Source organism: Asterias rubens, chromosome 20, assembly GCF_902459465.1.
Source record: "Asterias rubens chromosome 20, eAstRub1.3, whole genome shotgun sequence".
In the NCBI taxonomy this organism is placed as follows: domain Eukaryota; kingdom Metazoa; phylum Echinodermata; class Asteroidea; order Forcipulatida; family Asteriidae; genus Asterias; species Asterias rubens.
The window spans coordinates 7578923-7606566 of record NC_047081.1 but is presented as its reverse complement, the minus strand read 5'-3'; the positions used below and the strand labels follow the sequence as shown (position 1 = coordinate 7606566).

Genomic DNA, 27644 nt, shown 5'->3' with positions numbered 1-27644 from the left:
GGTAAGGGTAAGAACCCCGTTTTTAAAAGAGGTGGTTACCGTTAAGAAAAGGCAAAAAAAGCGAAATGCTCTCTTTGTCAGCAAAAAATAAAACAGTATTTCGTTTAAAGCTGCTCTTCCCGTCAAGGGAACTCGGGAAAATCACAAAAGGGTATAAAAACACTAAGCTGGTAACATCCAATCTCTCTCATACGTTGGTTAAAAGGGAAGGTACACGTTTGGTAATTACTCCTAACAAATATTAACTTAAAAACTGACTTGGTAACGAGCATTGGAGAGCTGTTGATAGTATAAAACATTGTGAGAAACGGCTCCCTCTGAAGTAACGTAGTTTTTTTTTTGAAAGAGGCAATTTCTCACTAAAATAATACAGACTTCTAGCTAGAGGTAATTTTTATTCTTATCTGAAAGCACACAAATTCGTATAACAAGGATGATTTTTCTTTCATCGTTTTTCTCGTAACTTCGATGACCAATTTAGCCAAAATGTTCACAGGCTTGTTATTTTATGGTTATGATGGGATACACCAAGTGGTAAGACTGGTCTTCGACATTTACCAAACGCGTACCTTCCTTCCCTTTAAAGACACTGGACACTATTGGTATTTTTTTAAAGACCAGTCTTCTCACTTGGTGTATCTCAACATAATTTGCATAAACTATATCAAACCTGTGAAAGAATGAGCTCAATTGGTCGTCGACGAGCCCATTTGGTCGTCGAGGTTGCGAGATAATAGTGAATAAAAAACATCCTTGTCACACGAAGTTGTGTGCGTTCAGATGCTTGATTCAGAGGTCTCGAAATCAAATTCGTGGGAAATTACTTCTTTCTCGAAACCTACGTTACTTCACAATGTTTCTCACAATGTTTTATACTATCAACCTCTCCCCATTACAGTAAGGTTTTTATGCTAATAATTATTTTAAATAAATTGCCAATAGTGTCCACTGCCTTTGCTGCATCTAGCATCTAAAAGCACACTCGTGTGACAAGTGGTTTTTTTTTCTTAAATTAGTGGGCATCTACATATCCATGTTGCCGGGCCAAACAAATGACAGAAATTGCATAAAACTCACACCCAAAAAATACATATTCCGGTTTGCAATGTATTTGGCTTCCCCAGGGGCCGTTGATCGCGGAGACAGTGCCCAAGTTCATGGATCTGCTTACCGCCGAACTCTGCACTTGTCGATCACCATTCTCCGCTCGCATTCCCCGCCCTAGCCCGTGAGATACGCTTGACAAAGGCACAGAATTCCCTGCTTCCGCAAGCGCAGATTATTTGCTTACGATAAGCAGAGCCGTGAAATTGGGCCAAGGTTCAGCCATTCGAAGCCAAGTCTTTCAACGGTAAAATACTGGAAAAATGGAAAGTGATTTGACAGCTTTAAGCTTCCGTAGTTAATTCATCACGTGAAATAAAAGAAACTCGATCCCAATGTTCATCACGTGGCTGCGACAACATCCCTTTGCACACAATACTCTGATTGTGATAGGCTGTGTCCAAAATAACGGCTTCTAGCATTGGCTACGGCCGAATGCCCAAAAGTCCTATGACGTTTTCGCTGTTGCTTCCTAACACAGCCTTAGCCCACAGCCGCTTGATTTGCAGTCGCGCCTTTAAAGTCGTTTCCCGCACATTTTCTGACCAGACCTGACCACAGAGACCGGACTGCATGCGTAGTAGTAGATGTTTCTGTGGTGTGATGCCCACGACAGCCTACACAATATTATGACTTGTTAAGGTAATTTTGCTGATGTCGTTCTGGGGCCCTCTGTTAAAGTCCTGGGGTATTTCTTCATTAGACGACAATGCCTACGACTAGGCTGACTATAGGGGCCTGAGGCTTAACTTCTCGTAAACGATTTGTTCTGTATCCTGCTACTCACCCGAGGTAAGTTTGAAACAAATATTTGGTGTTATAGATTTCAGAAGGGAATGTATACGTTGAGATAATTCTTAAATTAGTAGCAATACAAACTATTGGTCATACTGCAGCTTCCGATTGTTTAACGCATTTTGAGAAACATTTCACTTAGAAGTTATATATGTTGTGTGAAAAGTATATCTGTTTTTATTCCCCCACAAAAATGTAATCTTTGTGTTTTATTGTATACAACCTATACACTAAATATAAAAACAATCAAACGTTTCCGAAAAAAAAACACTAAGGCATACTTTGCAATTAATATTAAACGAACCCCTTTTAAAGTTCTTATTGTGTCATTTGCTATGAGATAATTATGACGAAAATGTCAAAACAATTACATCGAATGCGTGTAAATGTGGAAAAATATAATGTTTTACTCTCTGCATTAAAGGGTCTATGTAATTTTTGTACGACAAAAAACACAATGTCCACATATTTACACTAAACTTACACAGTTTGAAAATAATGATAGTAGAAAGCTTCACTGAAAATATTACCCGCTGAGGTGCAGTAGTTTTTGGGAAAACAATGTCATGAAAATAATTGTCTTCTCATGAGACGAAAATTATTTTAATCATTTTACAAACGTATTTTCATGTCGATGTTTCTCAAAACTACAGCACCCCCGTAAGAAGTATTTGAAGGGAAGCTTTCCACTATCATAATCTTTAAACCCTGTAAGTTTAATGAAAATATATGGACATTTTGAAAAGGTACCCAAATCCTTTAAAATCAAAACGTCCAGATTTCCAATGAGGGCACAGGGGAGGGGAACGTGCCAATGTGATGAGACCGCCTTGTTTCATATTGTAAGTTTTCATTGTAAGACAATGGACACTATTGGTAATTGTCAAAGACTAGTCTTCACAGTTGGTGTATCTAAAATAACAAACCTGTGAAAATTTTAGCTCAATCGGTCGTCGAAGTTGCGAGATAATGAAAGAAAAAACACCATTGTCGCACCATGGTTACACGAAGTTGTGTGTATTCAGATGCTTGATTTCCAGAGACCTCAAATTCAAAATATGAGGTCTCGAAATCAAATTCCTGGAAAATTACTTCTTTCTCGAAAACTAAGTTACTTCAGAGGGAGCTGTTTATCACAATATTTTATATTATAACACCCCTTGCAAGTATTCTGCCTGCTCATTGGTTTAGAGCGCGTCACATGACATGTCTTAGTTTTGCTAGACGACGGCCGTGTGATAGTGCGTCGGTTTGCCGTGCGCTAGTCGGAAGACTAGCACATGGCGTGGCGAACCCAGACGTCCGTTGCGTGCACGAGGATAATAAAAATAGTCTGTAACCATTCGGATTGCACGACACTACATGCAGCACAGTAAAAGTGTTTGCAATCTGTATTCGCGTCGTCCGTGGATTGTAGCATTCAGGTCTGTAACTTAATAATAATAGTACAGTACTTAGAAATGTTTGGGGTGTTATAAAACAAATATTGACTGCTTTTACTCGTGCAATGGTTAAAAACTATGACCCCCTCGGTGATCCCCGTAGCGTTCTATTTTCCCTCGGCTTCGCCTCGGGAAAATAGAACGCTCCGGGGATCACCTCGGGAGTCATAGTTTTAACCATAGCACTCGAAGCAGTCAATATTTGTATACTATCAACAGCTCTCCATTACTCCCCCCATTACTCGTAATTAAGAAAGGTTTAATGATAATAATTATTTTGAGTAATTACCAATAGTGTCCACTGCCTTTAAAAGGGTCAGTTTAACGTTTAATATTTGAGTCCCATTCTAGTAAAAAAAAATGTTCGTGGCAAATAGCGGCAGAAAGTAATCAAAAAGTCACGAAAGAGCATCTCTGTCGTTCTAATTGCATTTTACGTTAACTTTTAGTATCTTAAGAAATTGTTCACGGTTATGATAATTTTGAACCTACTATTAGTTTGTTATTTACCTTAAAAACGTGTACTTATTTTAAATAGGAGCTGGACTTGTGGTAACTCCACCTATCAAATTGACTCCACATCAATTGAAATCGAATAATAACATCTGTAAAAAATAAAAATGATCCCGATTAGACGACTATACATCAAAACATTTTGGCGCACTTTGATAAACACGTCTGGCCATCTGTCAAAACATACATTTTCAGAAATTTTTCTGTCGAGTTTATTCCCAAAGCAAGCACTTACACGTACTTTCTAAAACCTAGATTTCCCAAATATCCGTACAACCATAATCCCTAAAAGCATTTTAAGAAGTCCCAAGGAACTATTCTTGAGCCAGAAACCGCTTCCGGAAGAAATGCTCACATTTGACGTTGTTTGTTCTCTGCATCATTTAGTACGTATGCATTTAAAGTACTTCAGATCCCTGTCAGAACTCAAGCAGTCGAAACCAACGGGGAAATAAAAAAAACCTCTTCAAGGGAACGGTCGGAGCTAAAGTGCAATCTCAAATTCCAGAGTTGCGCTTAAATTTCCTGACTTGGTGTTTTGTCAGGTCAAACTGTCGCCTCTCCTCACTTGAAAATCTGATCTCTGTAATGTGTGAACTTAGGAATAGAGAGTTATCACCTTTTTGATTCGCGGCTAAGGAATAGTGCAATAACCCCCATTTCTATGTTGATCACCTTGTCAAAAAAGATTGGTATCGATCCTGCACGGGGGGGGGGGGGGGGGCACAGGACTGGCTTTTTAGGTGATGGATACAGACAGATCAATATTATACAAGTATTGACTGCTTCGAGAGCGAAGGTTAAAACTACGACTCCCGAGGTGATCCCCGGAGCGTTCTATTTTCCAGAGGCGCAGCCGCCGAGGGAAAATGGAACGGTGCAGGGGGCAACGTCGTACACGTTAACGTTCGTACGCGCGTTTCAGATACACAGATAATATGCACAACCGATTGCACGGACGGGCACTGGGTTTCTAGCAAAGACATAACCATATAACGCGCTCTAAACCAGTGAAAAAGCAGAATTTTTGTAAGGGGTGTTATGATCTGGGCCCAATTTCAAGGCCCTGCTTACTGCCGAATTCGGCTCTTACGATCACGATTCCCCGCTTTACGTGCAAGCGCCAAAAATCGCCGCTAACCCGTGAAATACGCTTGCGTAACAAATAATTCACTGCTTCCGTAAGCGCCGATTCTATGCTTACGGTTAGCATAGCCATGATATTTGGCCCAGTTGTAGAAGAGGCTGGGGCTTGACTCACTGCACTAATGTAGCCCGAGCTATTAGTTGGCCGGAACCAAAACGGTGCCTCAACTTGGAGCCTATGAAGGTAACCCGATAGATGAAGCCCTAATGGCCATCAAGGCAGAGTCTAGATTTAAAGGCACTGTAGTAGACTACACCTTTGGTAACGGTCAAAGACCAGGGCTCAATGTCATGGCTCTGCTTACCGTAAACACAGAATCAGCGCTTACGGAAGCAGGAAACTATATGTGCTTACGGCAAGCGTATTTCACGGGTATTTTTGGCTTCTGCGCATGCTTCCTCTACTTAACTAGGCATTCTACGCTTACAAGGCTAGCGCAGAAAGTCGGCGCTTGCACGCAAGCGGGGAATCGGGATCGTAAGCGTAGAACTCGGCTGTAAGCAGAGCCATGAAATTGGGCCCAGTCTTCTTGCTTGGTGTATCTCAACATATCCATACAATAATTGGCCATCAAGAGAATCATGAAAAAAACACCCTTGTTGCACGAAGTTGTGTGCGTTCAGATGCTTGATGTTTGGACCTTTACAATCTAACTCTGAGGTCTCGAAATCAAATTCGTGGACAATAAATCTTTTTTCTCGAAAGCTACGTTATCTTCAGAGGGGGCCGCGTTGATGATAATGTTCTACAGGCCTACTATCAATAGCTGACTCACCATTGCTTGCTACCAAGTAAGTTTTTTTTATGCAACAATTATTTAACGATAGTCCAGTGCCTTTAAAGGGCCCAAGGGTCTTTAGCTCACGTTTTGACTTTCCGTATCAGCGTGCGGATGTTTTGCAAGACAAGTCGCAATCAAATGCAAATACTCTACGGGCAAAAATAATATGAAGCTTAGGGAACACGAGACGACAAAATAGGGCGAAACTAACATTCACAATTACCCAAGAGATTTGTGCTATAATAAGGCTAGAGAAAGTAGAGGTTTTTTTGTATGTTCAACCTTTCACGGCTTCAACAGGATTAGTATTGAAGAGATAGTCACTTGATACAGTATTGAATGTCGCAACAATATTATTGAGTTGCAAGACATTTTGAGCCGCCTTTTTGTATGAGTTTCATGTTTTAAAGACACTGGACACCCCTGGTAATTGTCAAAGACCACTCTTCTCACTTGATGTATCTCAACATATTGCATAACATAACAAAACCTGTGAACATTTGAACTCAATGGGTCGTCGAAGTTGCGAGAGAATAATGGAAGAAAGAACACCCTTGTCACATTTATTTTGTGCGCTTTCGAAGGCTTGAATTTGAGACTCGAATTCAACTGAAATGTTTGGGTGAGTAATTTAATGGTTTACTTTAAGCCATACGTGAAGTTAATACAATTTTTCACGTCAGGTTCGTATACGTGCATTATACGTCATACGTGAGCATAAGCCCAAAGTTGTGACGTCACCTAGAAACGACACAATTTTCTGCGAGCAGCTAAACCTCCATAATACTCTAAAATCTTGAGCTTTACTCATCTTTGTGGTGTGTCGTGACAGAGCGGTTAAGAGCAACGGACTCAAGCTCTGGTGTTTCTGATCAATGTGAGTTCAAGTCCGCATAGTATACATCTTTATTAGAAAAGCTAAAACGTGAACGTGTGAACGTCAGAAAATTGTGTCGTTTCTAGGTGACGTCACCACTTAAAGCATGCTCACGTATGACGTCTGCACGTACATATACGTACCTGACGTGAGAAAGTGGTAAATTCACTCGTATGCTTAAAACGCTTATTTTTTACAACAAACTTGTCTGACGTTCACGTTCACGTTTTTGCTCGCGTAACGTGCAGCTAAACCTCTCTAGTGAAGCTAGTCCTTCCGCCTGCGCCTCTCGGCTTCCATACGAGGGATTTTAAACAAAGTCATGCTTACCTATCTAAGCAGTCCCCATCAAAAACAAACCAAGAATGAACACAATAATCCCTTGTTTCTTTTAGAGCTGGCTCAAAAGTCCTAAAATAACTGAGGTCTTCCGAGAAGTTAGTGTACCCCGTCATCCTAACCCGTTCCGTATTAAGTATTGTTTGTGCATGTATGTAAATTGGCTGAGTCAAGTCAGAACAGATTTGTGTTTAGATTCAATTATGTAAATAGCAGATGTTAGGAAAGTTGACTTCGGTTCGTCGACATTTTCAGCTTTGCGAACCGAGAGCCTTGAGTCGGGATGCATCACAATAGAAACGATTAGAACGTGACAAAACAAAGATATCTTTGAGTCAGTTACAGGGAGCGCCGGCACGTTAATCCGGGAGTGTATTACTTCAATCTATCATGATACCAATACTTTTTGATATTTTGTTTTCTAATTCTTTGATATGGATGTTCCATGAAAGACATTCGTCAATATAAACCCCGAGAAATGTTGTATTGGGTAACTGTCAATGATACGCGCTGCTGTAGAGATTTATATGAAAAAAATCTCTTCTTTCTGAGAAATTCCAAATTGCATATCCGTTTTCCCTCTTGGCTTCACATAAATCTATTTTGGGACAGATGCGAAAATTAAAAAAGATATTCTATATCTTTTGAGGAAATTGCATCAACGTGCGCTGATGGGGCGGGGGGGGGGGGGGTAGTTGCAGCGCAGCTTTCAATAGAAAACCCGTATTCATTTTTTATAGTTAAAATAGCGACGTTTAATGGGAAATAAGTATTGTTTGTGCATACATGTAAATTGGCTTAGTCGAGTCAGAACAGATTTGTATTTAGATTCAATTATGTAAATAGCAGATGTTAGGAAAGTTGACTTCGGTTAAAAGGGTTAGGGTTAGGGTTAGGGTTAGGGTTAGGGTTAGGGTTAGGGTTAGGGTTAGGGTTAGGTTTAGGGTTAGGGTTAGGGTTAGGGTTAGGGTTAGGGTTAGGGTTAGGGGATAAAAGTATAAATCGTTATTGGTTTTTAATTTATAATGGCTTATTCAAGGTCTAATGTCAACCAATTTGTTTGGGGTCTCAACTTTCATATGCATCCATCTTTTTATGGACCTGATTGAATGAAACCTTATATTAAAAGCAGAGATCGGAGGTCACAAAGCCACACGTAATAAATGCATATTAACATTATGAGCTGTAAACTGATACAATTTTATAATTGGTAAGTTGAGAAGTTGTTTGTTTCTGATTGTCCAAACTTCCAAGCTCCCAATATTTAATGAATTCTGCACTTACATCGCAAGTAATAATTGCATAACAATTTATTGACAACACTGATACAATTTCAAAGTAAAATTGTGAGTTGAGAAGTTATGAGCAACTGTCCAATTCTTCAAGCTTATAATATTTCTCCATGGTCATTCTGATCTGCTTTCAGTGGTGCTCAATGGACCCTTCCCATGAAATATACTAATTACATTCACGCATGCGTACAGACCCTGTTGGTTGGCAAACGCCATAGAGTTGTGCACTAAGCAGACGCGCAATCGCGTGTGCGTCACGCACCCATTAGCCGTGTACAAAACAGCGCGATTTCCCCTCATTTTGCCAACCAAACCGTTAGTGCGCACGCGCTATGTGCAATTTACATAATATTTCATGGGAAGGGTCTATTTCTGTGCTAGCTGTTTGAGCTTAGCAACTTTAGGTAGGATACCAGCCACAGATAGTATAATGTGAGATGGTATTTTGGCTGGTAATCTTATTCTTGTAAGCTACTTTTTATGCTTTAAAGCAGCAAGATGATATTATGGCCGTGGTGTGACGTTCACGCGTGAAATTTCCCGCTATATTCAATGAGCCCCAGTCAGAGCATGCTAGGGATCAGAGCCCAATTTCATGAATCTGTTAAGCAGAAACTATTGCTTAGCAAATGTCTTTTTTAAGCACAACGAGAAGGAGGCACCAGTGGCACATGTTAACTTCATGCAATTTAGGCTGCTTTATGACCAGTTTCTTTTAAGCAATTCCGGAAAGTTGTATGCTTACGTGCTTTAAATCTGGCGTGACAGATCACCCTTTTATCTCCGGAGCCAAAATCCCTTACTCTGTTTTAAACAAACCCATGTATAAGCAAACGGACAGTTTCAACTCAGTTTCAATTATCACCGTGAAGGATTTTAGTGTCTTTCATCGAAGTATCAATTAACTTGAAGAAGTCAACTGTATCACGTCGTGTTTATTATTTTTGATCACCAACAAATATAGTTGTCTCTGAATGTCGAGTGTCTGATTTTCTCATCATCAACCTCAGACAAAAATAAATAAACGAGCGCCTTCCTCCGTATTTGAAAATAAACAAAGATCCTTTGTATTGAAAATTAATGAGCGTGTCTGCTTTTCGTATGAACAAAATAATTTAGAATCGCAAAGAGTTGACCCTTTATTAAAGGCACTGGGCACGTTTGGTTGATGTCAAAGACCAGTATTCTTATTTGGTGTATCCAAACATAATATTGTATACATACAATAACAACTTTAAAATTGAGCTCAATTGGTCATCGAAGCTGCAAGAGAATAATGAAGAAGAAAAAACCTTGTTGGAAGCACAAATTTGTTTTGTGTTACGAAATTACAACTTGCTCAAACGTTACTTCGGAGGGAGCCGTTTCTCACAATATGAATCTATCAACAGCTCTCCATTATGTGTTACCAATTAAAAATTTTATGCTAAACTTTATTTTGAGTAATTACCTTCAACGTGAAGTGTCTGCTTCTATAATGAACAAAATAATTAAGAATCGCAAAAATGTAAGCCTTTATTTGAAGGCACTGGAAACGTTTGGTAATTGTCAAACACCAGTATTCTTACTTGGTGTATCCCAAACATTATGCATAATTAACTAACAAATCTGTGAAAATGTGGACTCAATTGGTCATCGAAGTTGTAAAAAGAAAAAACACAGATGATTAAAAAGGGTTTCAGGCCTGCAGTCTTTTTAATGTTTGAGTGAGAAATTACTTCTTTCTCAAAAACTGTGTTACTTCAGAGGGAGTCGTTTCTCACATGTTGTATATTATCAACAGCTCTCCATTGCTTGTTACCAAAGTAAGTTTTGATATGTTGCTAACAATTATTTTGAGATTTACCAATAGTGTCCAGTGCGTTTAAATTATACCTTTGGTTTTTGGAACCGTGTGATTGTCTTAATCCTATAAATATATAAAATAAAACTAATAAACACAATTAATTGTGAGCGGTTCAGTTGGTTGATACAAATTGACCAAATTACCTCGAAGTGAAATGCATTAAAAAGAAATCTTCAAAATCCAGATATTCAGCCAATTTTCTAGCCAGCCTAACCCAGAAACGGGTTTTGACCCATGGGACCGGATTTATTTTGACCACGTCTTTTGTGTGCGCATTGGGAGCGCCAGTTATCAAAATGACAAATTTGTTATACTTAATTGACCGGTATAATTATACACAATATTGAAGGACTTTGATTCAAGATGAATATTGACGATAGGCTATGTCAAGCTTTGCACTCGGCATTGTTTTTCCGGGATAGACGAGGGAGTTCGATTTTGTTTTTACATCTAGTAGAAGTAGTTTGGATATATCCTTACAAGCTTTGAATCTTAATTCCTAAGTAAATGCTACTGTACTACGTTAGTTTCACGACACGGCGTATAAATCTGAAATAAATATTGGCAACTATATGTAACAAGGAAGAGTCGAAATCACCCCATTGCCAAGGCGATTTGAGAGTGTGAAACAGTGTCAGTCAAGGGAATGTTATGAGCTTATTGTTCCTGGTACCGCTTCCCATGTTGTTGTTTTAGTCTGCTGCTCTAAAGTTTAAGTTGGGTTGTTTAAAGACAGTGGACACTATTGGTAATTGTCAAAGACTAGTCTTCACAGTTGGTGTGTCTCATATTGTGCATAAAATAACAAACCTGTGAACATTTGAGCTTAATCGGTCGTCGAAGTAGCGAGATATTAATGAAAGAAAACAAGATACCACTGTTGCACCATGGCCACACGAAGTTGTGTGCGTTGAGACCTCAAATTCTAAATCTCAGGTCTCGAAATCAAATTCGTGGACAATTACCTTCTTTTCGAAAACTACGTCACTTCAGAGGGAGCTGTTTCTCACAAGATGTTATACTATCAACCTCTCCCCATTACTCATAATCAAGAGAGGTTTTATGATAATACTTATTTTGAGTAATTACCAATTGTGTCACTGCCTTTAAGTTTGTTTGTTTGTTGGGGGTTTGTTGTTTGTTTGATTTTTTGAATTCCCACAGTATGGGGAAAGACGTAGAATTACCAACCAACAATGTTGGGACTGGACCTGCACGTGGGAACCGGTATTGTGGTCCCCATTAAACTGGTACCCTGTCTTTTGCCTTTCAGAACCAGCGATTTCATTTGATACAATGATTTCATTGGATAGACGCGCAGTGATTTAGTATTTCTATATCTGTGTTTTGATTGGTCCGAGGTGACATTTGGAAGAAGACATTGTGGTCCACGTCACTCTCTGGCGTTATTCACGAGCCTGGGAGTGTGACGTCAGATGTTCAAGCTGGTGGGAGTGTACAACTGTAGCCTATAAGTAGGATTTGAAACTTTGCATGGTGGAAATAAGACTGTAGCCTGTTATCTGACGTCACGCTTCGAGGCTCGTGAATTACGCCGGAGAGTGACCTCAAAGGTAGGCCAATCACCATCCTTAATCACAGGATTGTACTTTTTCCTAACAAAAAACACAGTGTCAACAGATTTATATTAAACTTACACAGTTTGAAGATTATGATAGTAGAAAGCTTCCCTTGAAATTTTACTTACTGAGGTGCTGTAGTTTTTGAGAAACGAGTAAAAGTAATAATTTTCGTCTCAGTTTTAGCATGTAAAAACGTATTAACCAGTTATGCTATGGTTTTGGTATAATATCATAACTGGTTAAGGGGATTTTACATGCTAAAATAGTTTTGGTTTCATGAGACCAAAACTATTTTGTGACTTATTTCACTCATTTCTCAAAAACTACACATTCAACCTTAGTTAGTAATATTTGAAGGGAAGCTTTCCACTATCATTATCTTCAAATCCTGTAAGTTTAATGTAATTCTGTGGACATTTTGAAAAAGTATCCGAATCCTTTAATCACCTTAACCTACATTCATATGCAGACGACCGAAAGTGCAGCTGCCAAAACGTCACCTCGGACAAATAATCATAACACATTATAAAGAAATCATACATGTCTTCATCGTTATGGTCAAAGACAGGGTACCAGTCTACCTAGTTGAGGTCTTGGTGCATGTGACATGTGTCTTTTTTGGTGGGGGTTTTCACCAACAGAAGGCATTCCCTTGTGTTTTCCTTTCCATGGGCCTTTTCGAAACCACGGCTTCGTCTTTGAATTCGGCTTCAGGCCGTCTGGAGCCCTGATCACGTATATACTCAAAGCACGCTGAAAATGTCAAATCAATCTATAGCCTAAGCTGAATCTGGAGCCGAAGCCGTAGTTGGTGTGGCTCAAGATAGACAACACAAATAATAATAAGTGACAAACAATGTGTTTCTCTCGACCCCACCTGTCTCAACTAGAAACGCTGGGATGGACTATGAGCGTGTACGAATTTAACTGTTCAGCCTAAGACGCATATACCTTCTCGCAAACATACTCGGAACGCACACGTTAGGCGTGGAATGAGGTGCATGCTGGTCTAGCTAGCGATCAAGTTTGATTGCTAGCTAGACCAGCATGCACCTCATTCAACAGTTAGCGCTTGCGCAATGGGTATTTGCGAAAAGGTCTATGATCACAGTTTAGTGTGCACACAATGAAAATGGATGAAGGCTCCATGAATCATGCAAGCGATCTGTTAAACCAAACCGAGGCTTGAAAGAAAAACAGTCTGGTTCTGTAATTGTTACTATTGCATGCTTGTATTTGGGTACAAGGTACGTGACCAAGATGGCGCCAGTGAGACAAAGGTCTTTTTTACCGGTACTTGAGATAAAGAGTGAAACATGAAGTCCATCAAGCTGTTTGAGTGGTAGTGTTTTTGTTTCACTTGGAACACGCTCTTTCTTTTTTTCCTCTTTCTCGGATAACAAAATACTTGACATCTACAGGGAATACTGCTCAATGATTGTCTTTATTTTTGCTCGTGTAATTCGACTCTATAGGTGTTTTACGTCAAAGTGGCCCAAATCTCATATGAGCAACACGCTTGATGCACTTTTGTGACATTTTGCTGGGTTTATGCAGACGAAGGAGCTCGACGGGTTGTCAGTAGTTCACAACAACAGACATACAATTCGAACACTCATCTTGTTGATTTTCCATCACGTCGCCGTGAAAAAAAAAATCCCCCAAAAACAAAAACAAAATAATCCGAGATGTCATCGTTTTGCAGACAAGTGAAGTGAAGAGTTTCCATGGTAACTAGACGGCAGAAAATGACCGCCAAGATTTGTAAGAGCTTGTTAAAAAAAAATAGAGCGGTCGATCATCCGACAACCTGGCCCAGTTGTAAGGTGTTCTAAGAGGACTTGTTATAATTGCGAATCCTTCGTTAATATGAAGTTGCGCCGGGCCATAGGAATGCTTGGTGTTTGGCTTTGCACAAATCAAACAAAATCAGATGTGCGTGTAATGCGCAAACTTTATGTCAATTTGCTCTGTGGAAGTATTTTGCTGAACATAGATTTCTGTTAGCAATGTACCAATATTTGCTCATTTCCCTTTCTGGACTTCGTCTCTAGCCGCCCGGTTGCCAATCACCTTTTTGATTGATTGATTCAAATAATATGTGGCCCGATTATAGTTGAAGAATGTTGAATGGTCTAAGGTGTCCCTAAAGGAACACGATGGGAACTGAATAAAGAGGCAACAACTAAATACCCAACAGGGAAAGCAATGAAGTGCAAAACATTTAGAGAGAGAATTAATATAAAAAGACTGGCGGGAAAATTATAACGTCCCCTTAGAGGTTTGGTGTGTGAGATAATTTCATCGCAGCATCATATTAACGCCTAACTTGATCAGCAGAGACCCCCACCCTGTCTCCCTGGGCGGTAACACCCCCCCCCCCCCACTAAAGTGTAGACTTGTAAACAAGTCGTAAACTGTTTGTCTCGGTGCACTGCTCACGCAAATAGACCGTCCTAACGACATTGCTGGCTCCGTTCGCAGTCGCGAGAGCAGTAGCCTCGCCCGGAGCATGCAGCAGTCTCGAGAGACCGTAGTTTCAAGAAAGCTGTTTTATTAACCCTTCATTGACAAACATTTTACGGCTTGTCTACAAGTCTAAACGAGTCTGTTCGCATGTTTTCAGGCATTACTCTAGCGTGTCAACATGTCTCAAAATCTGCCCGTTGGCTTTACATATACCGCAGTTTGGTTAATGTAAACTCGCCCCCATTTCTAATCAATCTAGTTCAAGCCGTACATTGAACCCAGTGATAGTCCAGTCAGTCAGACAGCCTGTCAGTTTGTATAGTTGAGCGAGAGGTTGTTCAGCCTTCTTGGGGGATACTCTGGTGGTCGTCTTCCACACATCCCGGTCCAGCATCAGCGTCCCATAAGCTCAGTTGTTTCTTGTTGTGTTGCGTCCTTCTTCTGATCTATTAATGTTAGTCTTCTCCTGCCCTTGCTCATGTTTGCTCATCGATGTAATAGTCCACTACTATCAGTGTCGCGCTGGCACCAACTTGGTCACGTTCCTGGTATCCAGCAACAGTGACGAGTGCTATCATAGCATCCGTTGTACCAAAAAGGAGCCGGGCTAGTTCTCCTTTTATAAATATATTTAATTGTTGATTACAAAACAAAAATTATGTTGTGTCAAATTTCAACATTTCTACAATATGTTTTGTAAAAGAAAATACATCCCATGATTGGTTGCTTTGTTTCCCAACAAACTCAACACTATACTGTTCAATACTGTCTTACAAACAGTAGCCATCTGTTTTCGACTTTCACTTTCCATAGTTTTTAAATAGCTGTTAATAACTAAAGTATGTCGTGTCTCCAATCACGATGTTTGGGGGGGGGGGGGGGTACAGGGTTATGTTCTGAGGTGTTTATTATTGGAAATTTGTAAGTTGTAATGCACTGTCTAGAATATTGTTGTTGTCTTAAATCCTGTTTTTATATTTCTTTCTTGAAGATGTTTACTGTCCCGTTCTAGTGCTTTTGTCGGTTTTAGACAATATGCATTTTCCATTTGTATATATTAAAGATTGGGCTATACAGATTGTTAATTAATATTTTGGAACTTCGGTAGGCAAAAACTCGATCTGTAATTTTGCAATAGAAAGATGTATTTGTATGTTTGCTACAAGGCAGAGCCAAATCCCAATACAGACGTTCATTCGTTTGTAATGTTTGGTTCTCTCTTCTCCCGCCGTCGAGTAGCGGTCTTCGTCGGTCGCGGCAAAAGGGCTCGGGTTTCGGATCTACTCACCGCCCACTGTATTATATTCTTCGGTCTTTTGCCGCGTAATTTCCTGTTGTTTGTTTGTCAGCTTGTTGTTATAGTTTTACCATCACTGGGCAAGAAGATCTGGCCAATTTCATAGAGCTGCTTAGCACACAAATGTGCTTAGCATGAAATTTCTTCATTGATAAAAACAGGGTTACGAACCAAATTTTCGTTTGTTGCATATGAAGATTTAATCTGTTTTTTTGCTTATCCTGGAAATCCCGTTGAAGTTTGGTTGGTAATCCTGTTTTTATCAAGGAAAATATTTCATGCTAAGCCAAATTTTTGTGCTTAGCAGCTCTATGAAATTGGGCTCTGTTTAGAGAACAAGAATTAGAGACAGTGATGGACACCATTGGTGATTGTCAAAGACCGGTCTTCTCACTTTGTGTATCTCAACATATTATGCATAAAATAACAAACCTGTGAAAATTTGAGCTCAATTTGGTCGTCGAAGTTGCGAGATAGTAACGAAAGAAAAAAACACCATTGTCATACGAAGTTGTGTGGTTTTAGATGGTTGATTTCGAGACCTCAAAATGTAATTATAAGGCCTCGAAATAAAATTTGTGGAAAATTACTTCTTTCTCTAAAACTACGTGACTTCAGAGGGAGCCGTTTCTCAAAATGTTTATCTGTCAACAGCTCTCAATCGACCATTAATACTCGTTGTCAAGTAAGGTTTCATGCTAATACTTATTTCAAATAAATTACCAATAGTGTCCAGTGCCTTTAAGCCATACAAGAGATAGTCATAAATCATGAATTCGAGTGATACAAATTATTTGCCCGCCGGCCTGTCCTTTGTACTGTGATTTATGTATAGTTACTTTGTTTTGCTTTGAGCTTTTTGTCTTTACTGTCTTGAGATGTTCTGTAATACTCATTATACCCACAGATAGCTATTCTCAGAAAATAATTTGTATATTGAAGGATGTATAAGGTGTTCAGTCGTTGAGGTAAGATATATTTTCCGTATCAATTACTCTGAATATTAACTCTCATAGTACGTGTGTAGATATAGCAGACCTTGATAACGGCGGCTTTTTCCCTACGGTGGCCCCGAGAAGACATTTCAAATCACCTCATGCACATTTTGTTTTGTGACGTCCATTGTTGTTCCTGAGATAAACAGTGGGAAGTTTATTTTCTTATTTATTTTATGTACGATCTTTACTTTAAATGGTGAATTGCTTGCAATATCTTTGATAATCCCAACAAAAGATGAGGCAAATCAAGGATTTAAACAGATGACTCGTCAAGATTAGAACGCCCACAGCTCGATAGGAAAAGAAGGTTTTTCATTGGCCCATGTGTGCCAGTGTGGATTCTGTCCCCCAATGGTATGGGACAACCCCATCGTTGACATATTATGCGAGGGCGCCCTAAACTACGTCAAGCGCATAAGGTCAACTGTAGCCTGAACATCTGACGTCACACCTCGAGGGTCGTATATAAAGACAGGGGTCGGTCGTCAACACACGAGGGTCAGTCTTTTGAATGCAATAGGAGACTTTCCAACGCTAGGCGGCAGCAGACATACCGGGTAAATTTCCATTGTTTACGTAGTTCTGAACATGCGCATAATTCTGAGAACAATGGATTTACCCGGTAAGTCTGCTGCCCTCTATCGTCCCAGAAAGTCTCCCATTGGCATTGACGTCATGCTGCCGCAATTTTGAGGTCGATGTTATTAGAAATGGGGAGCTGGTGTCTGCTGACGGTGACCTAAATTGTTTCCACTGTCTTTGTCCGCAAGGATCAGGTATTAGTTTTACCAAACCAGACATTTATTTGGATACCATAATTTTCATTGGATAAACATGCAATCGTAAAATATATAAGCTGTCATTATCGGTATTTTGATTGGTCCGAGGTGATGCTTATCAGCTGCACTTTCGGTCGTCTGCATGTACATATACAGCGGCATGCATAGTGTACTTGAACTTGCGTGTAACTTTGTTTTACATGACCGTATACAGCCTGACGTTGGATTTGACTGCGAATCTCCATATGAAATTGATGCCAGGTCAAAGGTGCTTTTGGAAGTGATGACGTAGCAGGCTCAAGACTGGTATCTGGCGTAAATAAAGAGCCTCGAAGAGTCACGTTACTTTCAGGCTACCACGCGAGCTGGGAGACCCAGCAGTCGTTAACATTTGGATAGAATGTCCCCCGTTTGAGTTCGCATGCAAAACTATGACATGTAACCTTATCGTAAATACTCGGTACGCGCGCATTAGGAATGGAATGAAGTGCATGCTGGTCTAAGTAGCGATCAAGTTTGATCGCTAGCTAGACCAGCATGCACCTGGTTCAACATTCAGCGCTTGCGCAATGGGTATTTGCGAATAGGTCTATGATCATGTATCTCTATTATATAATAGAGATAAATGTCTATGATGATCAACCCTTTTTGATACGTGAGGGCGCGCTACTCTAGTAAAAAAACAGCTCTTGCGACGTCATGTTTTTTGTCCATTAAATGTTGCTGCTTGCTTGTGCTGGCATAGCTGCAGGGTTCGGATAGTAACAAATGTGCACAGGATGGCAAGAAAAAAAAAAAAAAATTGTTGCAGAAATTTCATTCGCACTAAATTTGACTTCATTTTCGAAAGTATATCTTATGATGAACGAGTATGGATTATTCATCCGTGCTTTCAACATCCAACTGGTAAAAAAAAAAAAAAAAAAAAAAAAAAACAAGAAAAAAAAACAGAGAGAATTTCTTGGCAGAGTCCATCATCACCAGAGACCGATATTTGATACTGTTATTAAAAGCTGACAGGAAGCTTTTAAGCTCGTTATCTAGTTATACAGTTCACGGTATAGTGCTCAAGGGCTTTTAGAAGACTTCTCATAAGGGCAAGTAATTCACGATGAGAGACACACGTCCGAGATTTAAAAAAATCTCTACATCTAACTTAGAGAGGGGACATTCGCCTAAATTCATGCAGTTTGATATAAAGATCAGATTCGAGATATGGAGCAGCTTACTTGTACTATTCATCGGACACATAGCGTTGACGACCAAGCTTCAAGGCGTTCATTTATTTTAATTTAATTTATTTATTGTGTGTTTTATTTGTTTTCCCTTTGAGCGATTTGCGATACCAAACCTAGCTAGATAATGTCATGTTATCACTGTATACGCACATGCACGCGATGCTTGTGTGGTGATGACACACGAGTACGCGCTGCGTAGAACTCTCAGCCGATGATAGCCTTGCACGCGTGTGTACGTTTCATCAATGATGGTGGCCAATGACGTCATGTGCAATCCATCCATCCATATGAGGACTCCCTGGCGGCCTCCGCATGCAGACAGTAACAAAGAGTGCGGATGAACTATACGCACTGTAGTAGTATGGGTGTTAAACATTCGGAGAGAAAACTGCTAACAGACATAGGGGAGGAGTGCCCATGTGTGGTCTTTTGCACAATGAAACAATGGATTACACAATGGGAATTCTTTGTTCAACTTGGACCCCACAAGGGAATTCTTTTGAAAATAGAATAATAGAACAACACTGGCAAGATTCCAACAATATCAAAATATTCTAGTGTGCTTACGAGCATGCCCTTGTGTGGTCTTTTACACAATGGAACAATGGACCACACAAGGAATGGGTGACTTTGGAACGCTAGGTGGCAGCAGACTTACCAGGTAAATGTCCATTGTTTACAAAGTCCTGAGCATGCGCACACTACTAAAAACAATGGTGTTTACCTAGTAAGCTTGCTGCCGACAAGCGTCCCAAAAGTCTCCCAATATTTTGTTCAACCTGGACCCCACAAGGGAATTCTTTAGAAAAGGGAATAATAGAGCAACAAAAGAAAGACCCCAACCAGATCCATAAGGTTGCAGTGTGCTCTAGAGCGTGCCCTTGCGGGGTCTTTTATACAATGGAATAAAGGACACCACAATTTAATTCTTTGTTTAACCTGGACCCCAAAAGGGATTTTTTTTTAGAAAAGGTAAAACAAAAAGAAAGACCCCGATCTAACCGGATCCGTATAAAGTGATTTGTTTAAAACCACTAGCAATCTGATAACCTCATAGTGTCTTTATGTTGTTTGTACTCGATTATTTTGGCAACAACTCCCATTGGTTTTGTACACACTCTCCAATTGGGGAGCTTCAACCAACCAGGGACCCATTGTCACGGTTTGATTGGTATAGCTACCCCCCCCCCCCCCCCCCCCACGACCAGACACTCAACACAACATGAAATATTTCACAGCCTTATCTCGTGTTCAGTTCGACCTATATTATCTAAAGCCCTTTAGATTTTCAAATTAGCCAAATTTGTTTCCCGAGAGCGGAATAATTTATATAGGCGCCAGTGTCAGTCGTTGACTTTATTTTACGATGCTATTAGATTTAAGGAAAGGTTTACATCAAGGATCAAATTACACTTTCAACGAAATATCAATTCCTTTTCAAAGAGTTCGTTAGTTAATCATTACATATGAAAGGTTTGTTTTTCAGATCCTCATATTTGAGCGCGGAACCAAGCTTTCTGCTTCCCCTGGGTCTCTCACGGAGAGTGACTTAATTTTAGCTTTTAGCCTTGTCTGGAAACTTACATAAAACAATATTAATCAATACAAACAGACGAAACGGTATTGTGCCGAATCTAAGGACAACCAAAGCAAAATGGGCGGCTAATAATTTAGTTTTCCGATTGATTGGGAAAAAAAAAAAAAAAAAAAAAAAAAAAAAACAGGCATTTAATAATTTTTCTCTCTTGAGTCTCTACTTACCTTCCTATTTTTTTTGTTTTTGATGGAAAAAAAAATGAAAACAACTTTTGTTATTGCTGCTTGCTGTTAAAAGCCTTGTCACACGAGGCAACTTTTTCAGGCAACTTGGATGCAACCAACTGCAGTGCAATGCCACAGGACCACCTTGGTAGCACATAAGTAATTTTGCAAACAATGTCTTACGATTCCCAAGGAATGTATGTAGACACTCAAATATGACTGAATTATCTTCTTGGAGATTGCCTGGAACTGGTTGCCTGTAAATTGCCTCGCGTGTCATGACCCTTACGCAACACACCTAGCGTCGGCCAAAAGTCCCCCTTGTTCAGTCGAGTAAGGTGCGACTAGACAATAATTTTCTTCAAACACAATCATGCTTTCATAACAGCCATATCCGGCTGTTCATATAATTCCATGACCACAGGGACAAACACCATCCAAAGGCGAAGCATTGTTGGTTTAGATTTACCACACATGTTCTATAGTTCCCCTTGCCGATTTGCAAACACAATCATGTTTGTCTATACACGCAACCCAGTAAAAATAGCTCAGCCCTTTGGCGAATTATGTTGTTGCATTTCCTTGATTGCAAAATCTGACATTTTTTTTCGACCGCTCATCACTGATATCCTGAGGGTTAAAGAGGAGGGGAAAAATATTGTTTAATCTGGATCGGCTCAGTCAACGTCAATGTATGAACTTTGAACATGTTTTAAGGCCGGTGTGGCGGTTTCAACTTTCCGCTGTGTTCAGTTTTCCGAATGACCAAATACGGTAGCATTACGTCATGCGATGCCTGCGCACAGTAAGCGAAAGTAGTCCATTTTTAGTGCCGTATTGAGTCATCCATTACCCTCTGGTAGCTGTCATGGCGGCGTCCACGAGTCGAGTACAACTAGCGGCAAACGCGTGGATCGTATGAGTTGTTTTTTATGCAAGCAGAGTGTGACCTGCCTAAAGTTGTACCCATGAATACATGTAAAGATGGGGCAAGAGATCATGTGACTACACAGAAAAGAATCGTAACATAAACAATTTGGGGGTCACTGCTGAGAGAACTACAGTACTCGCCAGGGTACTCGCGGCGGTATCTGATAGGTCACCCGGAAAACTGAACACGCCGGAAAGCTAAAACCGTTCGAACAACGTGCTGATATGTCCGACTACGTCACCCGGAAAACTGAACACGGCGGAAGACTGAAACCGCAACACCGGGGAAAAACAGGTTAATCGTAATCACAATTTCTTAAACTCGCAAAAAAAGAAGAAGAAAAAAAAGACTATAGATAAAAGGATACATCTAGACTAATTCCTTACTTTGATAAGACGTTGTTTTCTTCATAAAGCCTCTTGAATAATTCCACACGTGTGGGAGGTAGCCTACAGAGGAGATGTCTCCGGGATGGTCATGAGCCTTTGGTCTAACGGCTAGTTAGAGCACTTGCCATTCCACTTTATCTATTTTTATTAAAAGATAATCTGGCGTGAGTGTACAATTCAGTAAAGTGTGTTAATGGGGGAAAAAATACAAATTTTATAAATTAATATTATATAGCCTTCGAGAAAGACAACGGCTGGGGTCGAAATGTCAGGCCGTTGATTGTTGATTTCATTTTGATTTATATCATTCTGTCATTTCGGTTTGTAAGTAGCGGCAGTTAGATAGCAATTTCTATTTTCTCAAATTTATTTCTACAGGTACAAAGTAGAATTTACTGCTTTTTGAGTTTAAATGTCCTTAATTTCACCCTGGACGCACTTCAATTAAAGGAAAGGCTTCATTATTTTATGAAGATGACTAAATTAAGAAAATTCTTTTTTTTTTTGGCAGGTCGTCATGGATCAAGCAGGCATGGATTCCGATCATCTGATCCCCTACGACATCACTCACTTAAAGAACAAATCTATCGATGAGCTTCTAGCCTGTTTAAACTTCTCCTCTCTGAAAGAGTTCTTAGAGGTGTACGATGTTGGTCTAGACCCCACGGATCTGTCCCCGGGGGCTGATGCGTTTCTCATCACGTCCTATACGTTGATATTCATCATGTCGCTCGTTGGCAACCTCCTCGTCGTCATCGCAGTTGCGTCCAAACGGAGCATGCGCACGGTCATCAATTCCTTCATCGTTTCCCTGGCAACGTCCGACCTCCTCGTCACCATCTTCTGCATCCCTTTCACCCTGGTGGAGGTCATCACCGTAGACTGGGTCCTGGGGACGTTCATGTGTAAGCTGCTTAACTACATCACCATGGTTGCAGTTGTATCCAGCGTCCTCACCCTGACAACCATCGCAGTAGAGCGCCACCATGCGATATGCCACCCCTTACGTGCGCGTATCATCCAGACCCCAACCCGTGCCGCCATTTTGATCGCCGGGCTGTGGATCTTCTCAATGATCCTAGTGTCCCCTCTGCTATTCGTCATGGAGGTGGAGGTCGAGATGGTCCTCTTAAGCGGCACCACGTACAAATTCTGCCGTGAGACCTGGCCGCACCACGACCAGAAGAAAACCTTCACTCTCCTTCTGGTCATATTCCTGTACATCATCCCCGTTCTCACTATGACGATCCTGTATCTCCGTGTGGTGCACCGACTATGGATACGCAAGGCCATCACGCCAGTTGAAGCCCCGGGTAGTCTGGCAAACGCCTCGTCACTCCGTAACAAGAGGCGTGCCACTAAGATGCTGATCGTGGTCGTAGTCCTCTTCGCTGCAAGCTGGTTGCCCTTCCACGTGGTCAGCATCATCAGAGATTTCTTTCGACTTCTTGACAGTGAGCAAAATCGCATGATGCTCGCGATTGTCCAGCTCATTGGTTTCAGTAATAGCTTCAATAATCCCATAGTGTACGCCTTTCTCAATGAGAACTTTAAGAGAAAGTTTAGGAGGACGCTCTGCGTCCGACCGCCAAAGAAGGCAAAGAAAAAGGTGAAGAAGTCAACGTCACATCTTGTCAGCCCTTATGCCGTCCAAACCACCCTGTGAATAAATAAGACACTTGTTCAAAATAAGATGAATGAAATAATAACCTGAAGAAGTTTTCACATAAATAATCAACTATTGTATATGCCTCTAATATAGTTATATGAGTCTAACCGCCAAAGAAAGAAAAAAAAAGGTGAAGAAGTCAACGTCACATTTTGTCAGCCCTTATATGCCGTCCAAACTACCCTGTGACTAAATAGGACACTTGTTCAAAATGAGATGAATGAAATAATAACCTGAAGAAGTTTTCAACTATTTTATGCCTATATTATAGTTATATATAACTACCAAAACTTAATGTAAGCATCAGTTTCGTCACAAAGTGAGCTAAAAATAAGTTGTATAGTTAACATTGTAAGAGTCATACTTTTTATGGTAAGTGTTGCTTTCTTAAGTACAACAAAGTTTGCTGATTGATTGTGCATTACTTGATTTTACTCATTCCTTGATTATAAGTTGGTTGGTTGATTGATTGAATGATTCTGATTTTTTTTTTTTTTTTTTTAGGGTACTATCTTCTTCTATTTTATATTATGAAATTGTTTTTTTTTCTTTTCATAGCGTATTATTCACCATTTATAGGTACCATATAAAATAAATAAATAAATAATATATATAGAAGTTAATAACACTATTTATTATATGTCTGCTGTCACTAGAGTCATAAAAGTCCCCAATTATTTATTCACATTTGTAAAGTTAATACGTCTCTCAAGTAAAAAACAAACAAAAAAAAGAACAAAAAACAGCTGTTTCCCAAAAAAGGCTAAGCAAGTTGCGAAATTTTCATTTTTGTAAATTGGACGATTATCTTTCTAATAATTATTCAAACACCAGCTGTATTATAAAAAAGCAAATTAATGATATCATGCGTCATGGATTATTAAACGTAATTATATAATATTATTATAAATAATGCCATAACGAATAACTGCAGAAGTAAGACAATTAAAGTGAATGGAGCAAGGGAGTTGCATTGATGATCAAGGAGCGTTCGTTATGAAATGAATATGGAAAGATTTAACTAATTTAATTTTCTTGTTATTTGGGGTTGAGCAAATAATTGACTAAAGTGGGATTCGAACCAACGACCTCCGGATGTTAACGTGCCGGCGCTCTACCAACTGAGCTATCTAGCCCTAAATTGGCAGTGTCCCTATTTTGTCAATATCTCAATTCTTTGTTGAACACCAAAAATCATTTCAAAATTTACCCAGTCAGTTTCCCTTCATATTATTGATAATTTAATTTTCATAAAAATGCCTCGTAAGTGTGTATTTTTCTCATTATTTCGTGAACTATCACAATCCGCCATTTTGTGGAGTCACAAACTTAGATCAGTATTATTATTCTACTTTTAAAGGCAGTGGACACTTTTGGTAATTACTCAAAATAATTTTTAGCATAAAACCTCACTCGGGTAACAAGTAATGGGGAGAGGTTGATAGTATAAAACATTGTGAGAAACGGCTCCCTCTGAAGTGACGTAGTTTTCAAGAAAGAAGTAATCATTACACGAATTTGATCTCGAGACCTCAGATTTAGAATTTGAGGTCTCGAAATCAAGCATCTGAAAGCACAGAACTTTGTGTGACAAGGGTGTTTTTTCGTTGATAGTTATCTCGCAACTCCTACTACCAATCGAGCTCAAATTTGCACAGGTTTCTTATTTTACGCATAATTATGTCGAGATACACCAGGTGAGCAGACTAGTCTTTGACAATATTACCAATAGAGTCCAGAGTCTCTAAAACTTCTGGTCAACCATACTCATTTCAAAACGCTTTACGCTTTTTATTTTAGCCCCGATTGAAAATCCACACAACGACACGTGTCCCTTCATCGTTGAGAAAAGTACATCTGGACGGGTCATCTTATTGCACAATAGTACAATGCATAATCTCCCCAAAAGGGTGCAAGCATATCGTGTGATGACGTCATCTGAGCTTGGTCAATAGTGTACGTGTTGAAACTTGAATGAAATAAAATGACTAAAACAGGTGATTCCAACACTGAACATTGTCTTGTGGTATTTGTATTGTTGTTTGTTTGAGGTGTTAGTTTGAGGTGTTAGTTTGAGGTGTTTGTTTGTCTGGTTGGGTGTTTTGTTTTTTTGCGTTTCGTTTATCCGTCTCGTTTTGATAATATTGTTATTACTATACGCTTTGTTTTATAATTTAAATGATCTTATTACCTTCCTTTGTTTTGTAAAAGGCATCCCAGCTTACAAGCTTTGCTTTAATGGGCCATGCCTCCATACTGTTTTCAGTCTTGTAACATCCTATTGTTTGTATTTGTGTATTGTGTTTGTATGGAAATAAATGTTGTTGATTGATTGTTGTGCTATTTTCCTCCGCGTGGGGCAAAATGTTGCACACTCAATGGAAACTCGGCCCCAAAATGTGACACATTAATTTCCAAGGTCACTATTAACTTTATACAGCTCTCTATATCCATGCATGACGTCATAATAATAATAATAATAATAAGAACAATAATAATAATAACTAAAGATGATATAAGCGCACGTCCGCCACCCACCTGCACTGCATGCGCCTATGGCCTCGTTTTCGGTTAGAATCAGTGACGCACTCGTTACAAATAAAGAGAGGCGTATTATGCTACAATCCCTATGGCTGATGTCATTGGGGATTTTTCCAGGTAATGTGTGTCCCCGCCCCCTCACCCGTACGGTCCCCATTATACGGAAATGAATCTTGGTTGAGAGTTTAGTGGTATTGTAGTACACCCATGTACTTATTAACATACATTATACATACTTACTAATAATTCTAAGTTTACCAATAACAGTGTATTCCACTGCCAAATTGTATTCCATTAGGAGTGTTTACTTATAATTACATTCCATCTGATGAATGTGTAATAGTTTGCTTCAATTTAAAAGTGAATTAAAATATTTACTGACTATAAACTCTGTGGATTCTAATAAATAAACCAGTAAAATTATAACTTAACAATCCGTTGTCTTCTATCGCTTTTTGTTTTGTAGCATGTCTTGGTTTTTAGTTCACCTTCATATCCACGGAAAGGGCATTACTCGAACCAATGATTGCGACAATTAATTCTTTTTAAAAACGCTGCGTGCTTTACACTTTTCTCATTATGTATTTTTAACGATTTGACGAATGATTTTAGAAAATACTTCATCAAAGAACCATTAACCCACAATATAAAAAAATACAAAATTAATGACAACAGGAGAGAGAAAAAATAAATATATATATTGCGAAAACTTTTACAAAATCTCAAAATAACTTGAATCCCTACCCAATATGCGGTTGTTTTTGGGAAACTTTTTTTATAGTTACCAAACACAACTGTTTGTTTGTCAAGCTGTGCACTATTTCCTGACCGAAAGTTCAAATTTTAGAACAGCCGTTAAAAATAGTTCTTCAAAATAACCGCACAGACTATTTTGGGCCGGGGGGGGGGGGGGACTTTTGTAAAAGCTCAGTCCGCAATCATCAATCGTCAATGAGCGTTGGTGGGGGTGCACTCATTAAAGGCAGTGGACACTATTGGTAATTACTCAAAATATTTATTAGCATAAAACCTTACTTGGTAACGAGTAATGTGGAGAGGTTGGTAGTATAAAATATTGTGAGAAACGGCTCCCTCTGAATTGTGCCATAGTTTTCGAGAAAGAAGTAATTTTTTCATGAATTTGATTTCGAGACCTCAGATAGAACTTGAGGTCTCAAAATCAGCCATCTAAGCGCACACAACTTCGTGCGACAAGGGTGTTTTTTCTTTCAATATTATCTCGCAACTTAAACGACCAATTGAGCTCAAATTTTCACGGGTTTGTTATTTTATGCATATCAAGCCTGCAAACAATTAGACATGTTAGACTGGTAAGAAAGACTTTGATAGATTATCTCGCAACTTCGATGACCGATTGAGCTCAAATTTTCACACGTTTGTTATTTTATGCATATGTTGAGATACACCAACTGTGAAGGCTAGTCTTTGACAAATACCAATAGTGTCCACTGCCTTTAATATCATAGACAAGTGAAACAAAATAATATTTCTGAGTCCTACCGATGAGCAGCAAGTCACGCAAAATAGTTATTAACATATTTTTTTTAAATAATTGGTGTACTATCAATATTCGTCAGCGGCAGGACCAGGAATAAACTGATGCGATTATGTTCTCCCTTGTTGTTTTTCTTTCGTTTCCTTTCTTTATATTTATATTTTTAAGAAAACACATTATTATAACCACAAACAAAACAGTGTTTTCTTCATTGATTTGTCATACCATGGAGCAATAAACTAGTTTATTGCTCCATGGTCATACAACGCGAAATGCAATCACCACTAGAGGGCGCTCTTGCAATATTGCGACATCAGCGAATTTTCCAAGAATAAGG

At 39.4% G+C, this 27644-nt stretch overlaps 1 protein-coding gene across 2 annotated transcripts; it reads left to right on the top strand.

The window, feature by feature from the left end:
- Positions 1-1659: 1659 nt before the first annotated feature.
- Positions 1660-24370, top strand: LOC117303599 (QRFP-like peptide receptor). Of its 2 annotated transcripts, none has more exons than XM_033787806.1 (2): positions 1660-1896; positions 22093-24370. In XM_033787806.1, exon 2 carries the CDS (start codon positions 22099-22101, stop codon positions 23245-23247), a length of 1149 nt encoding a protein of 382 aa, XP_033643697.1. In that variant the 5' UTR covers positions 1660-1896; positions 22093-22098; the 3' UTR covers positions 23248-24370. The 2 variants fall into 2 exon arrangements, with proteins under 2 accessions (XP_033643697.1, XP_033643698.1); XM_033787807.1 differs by lacking the exon at positions 1660-1896 and adding an exon at positions 21404-21486.
- Positions 24371-27644: the final 3274 nt, after the last annotated feature.

What these genes read in the sequence shown, in the direction of transcription:
- LOC117303599 (XM_033787806.1), top strand. Translation starts at nt 22,099, where the DNA reads ATGGATCAAGCAGGCATGGATTCCGATCATCTGATCCCCTACGACATC.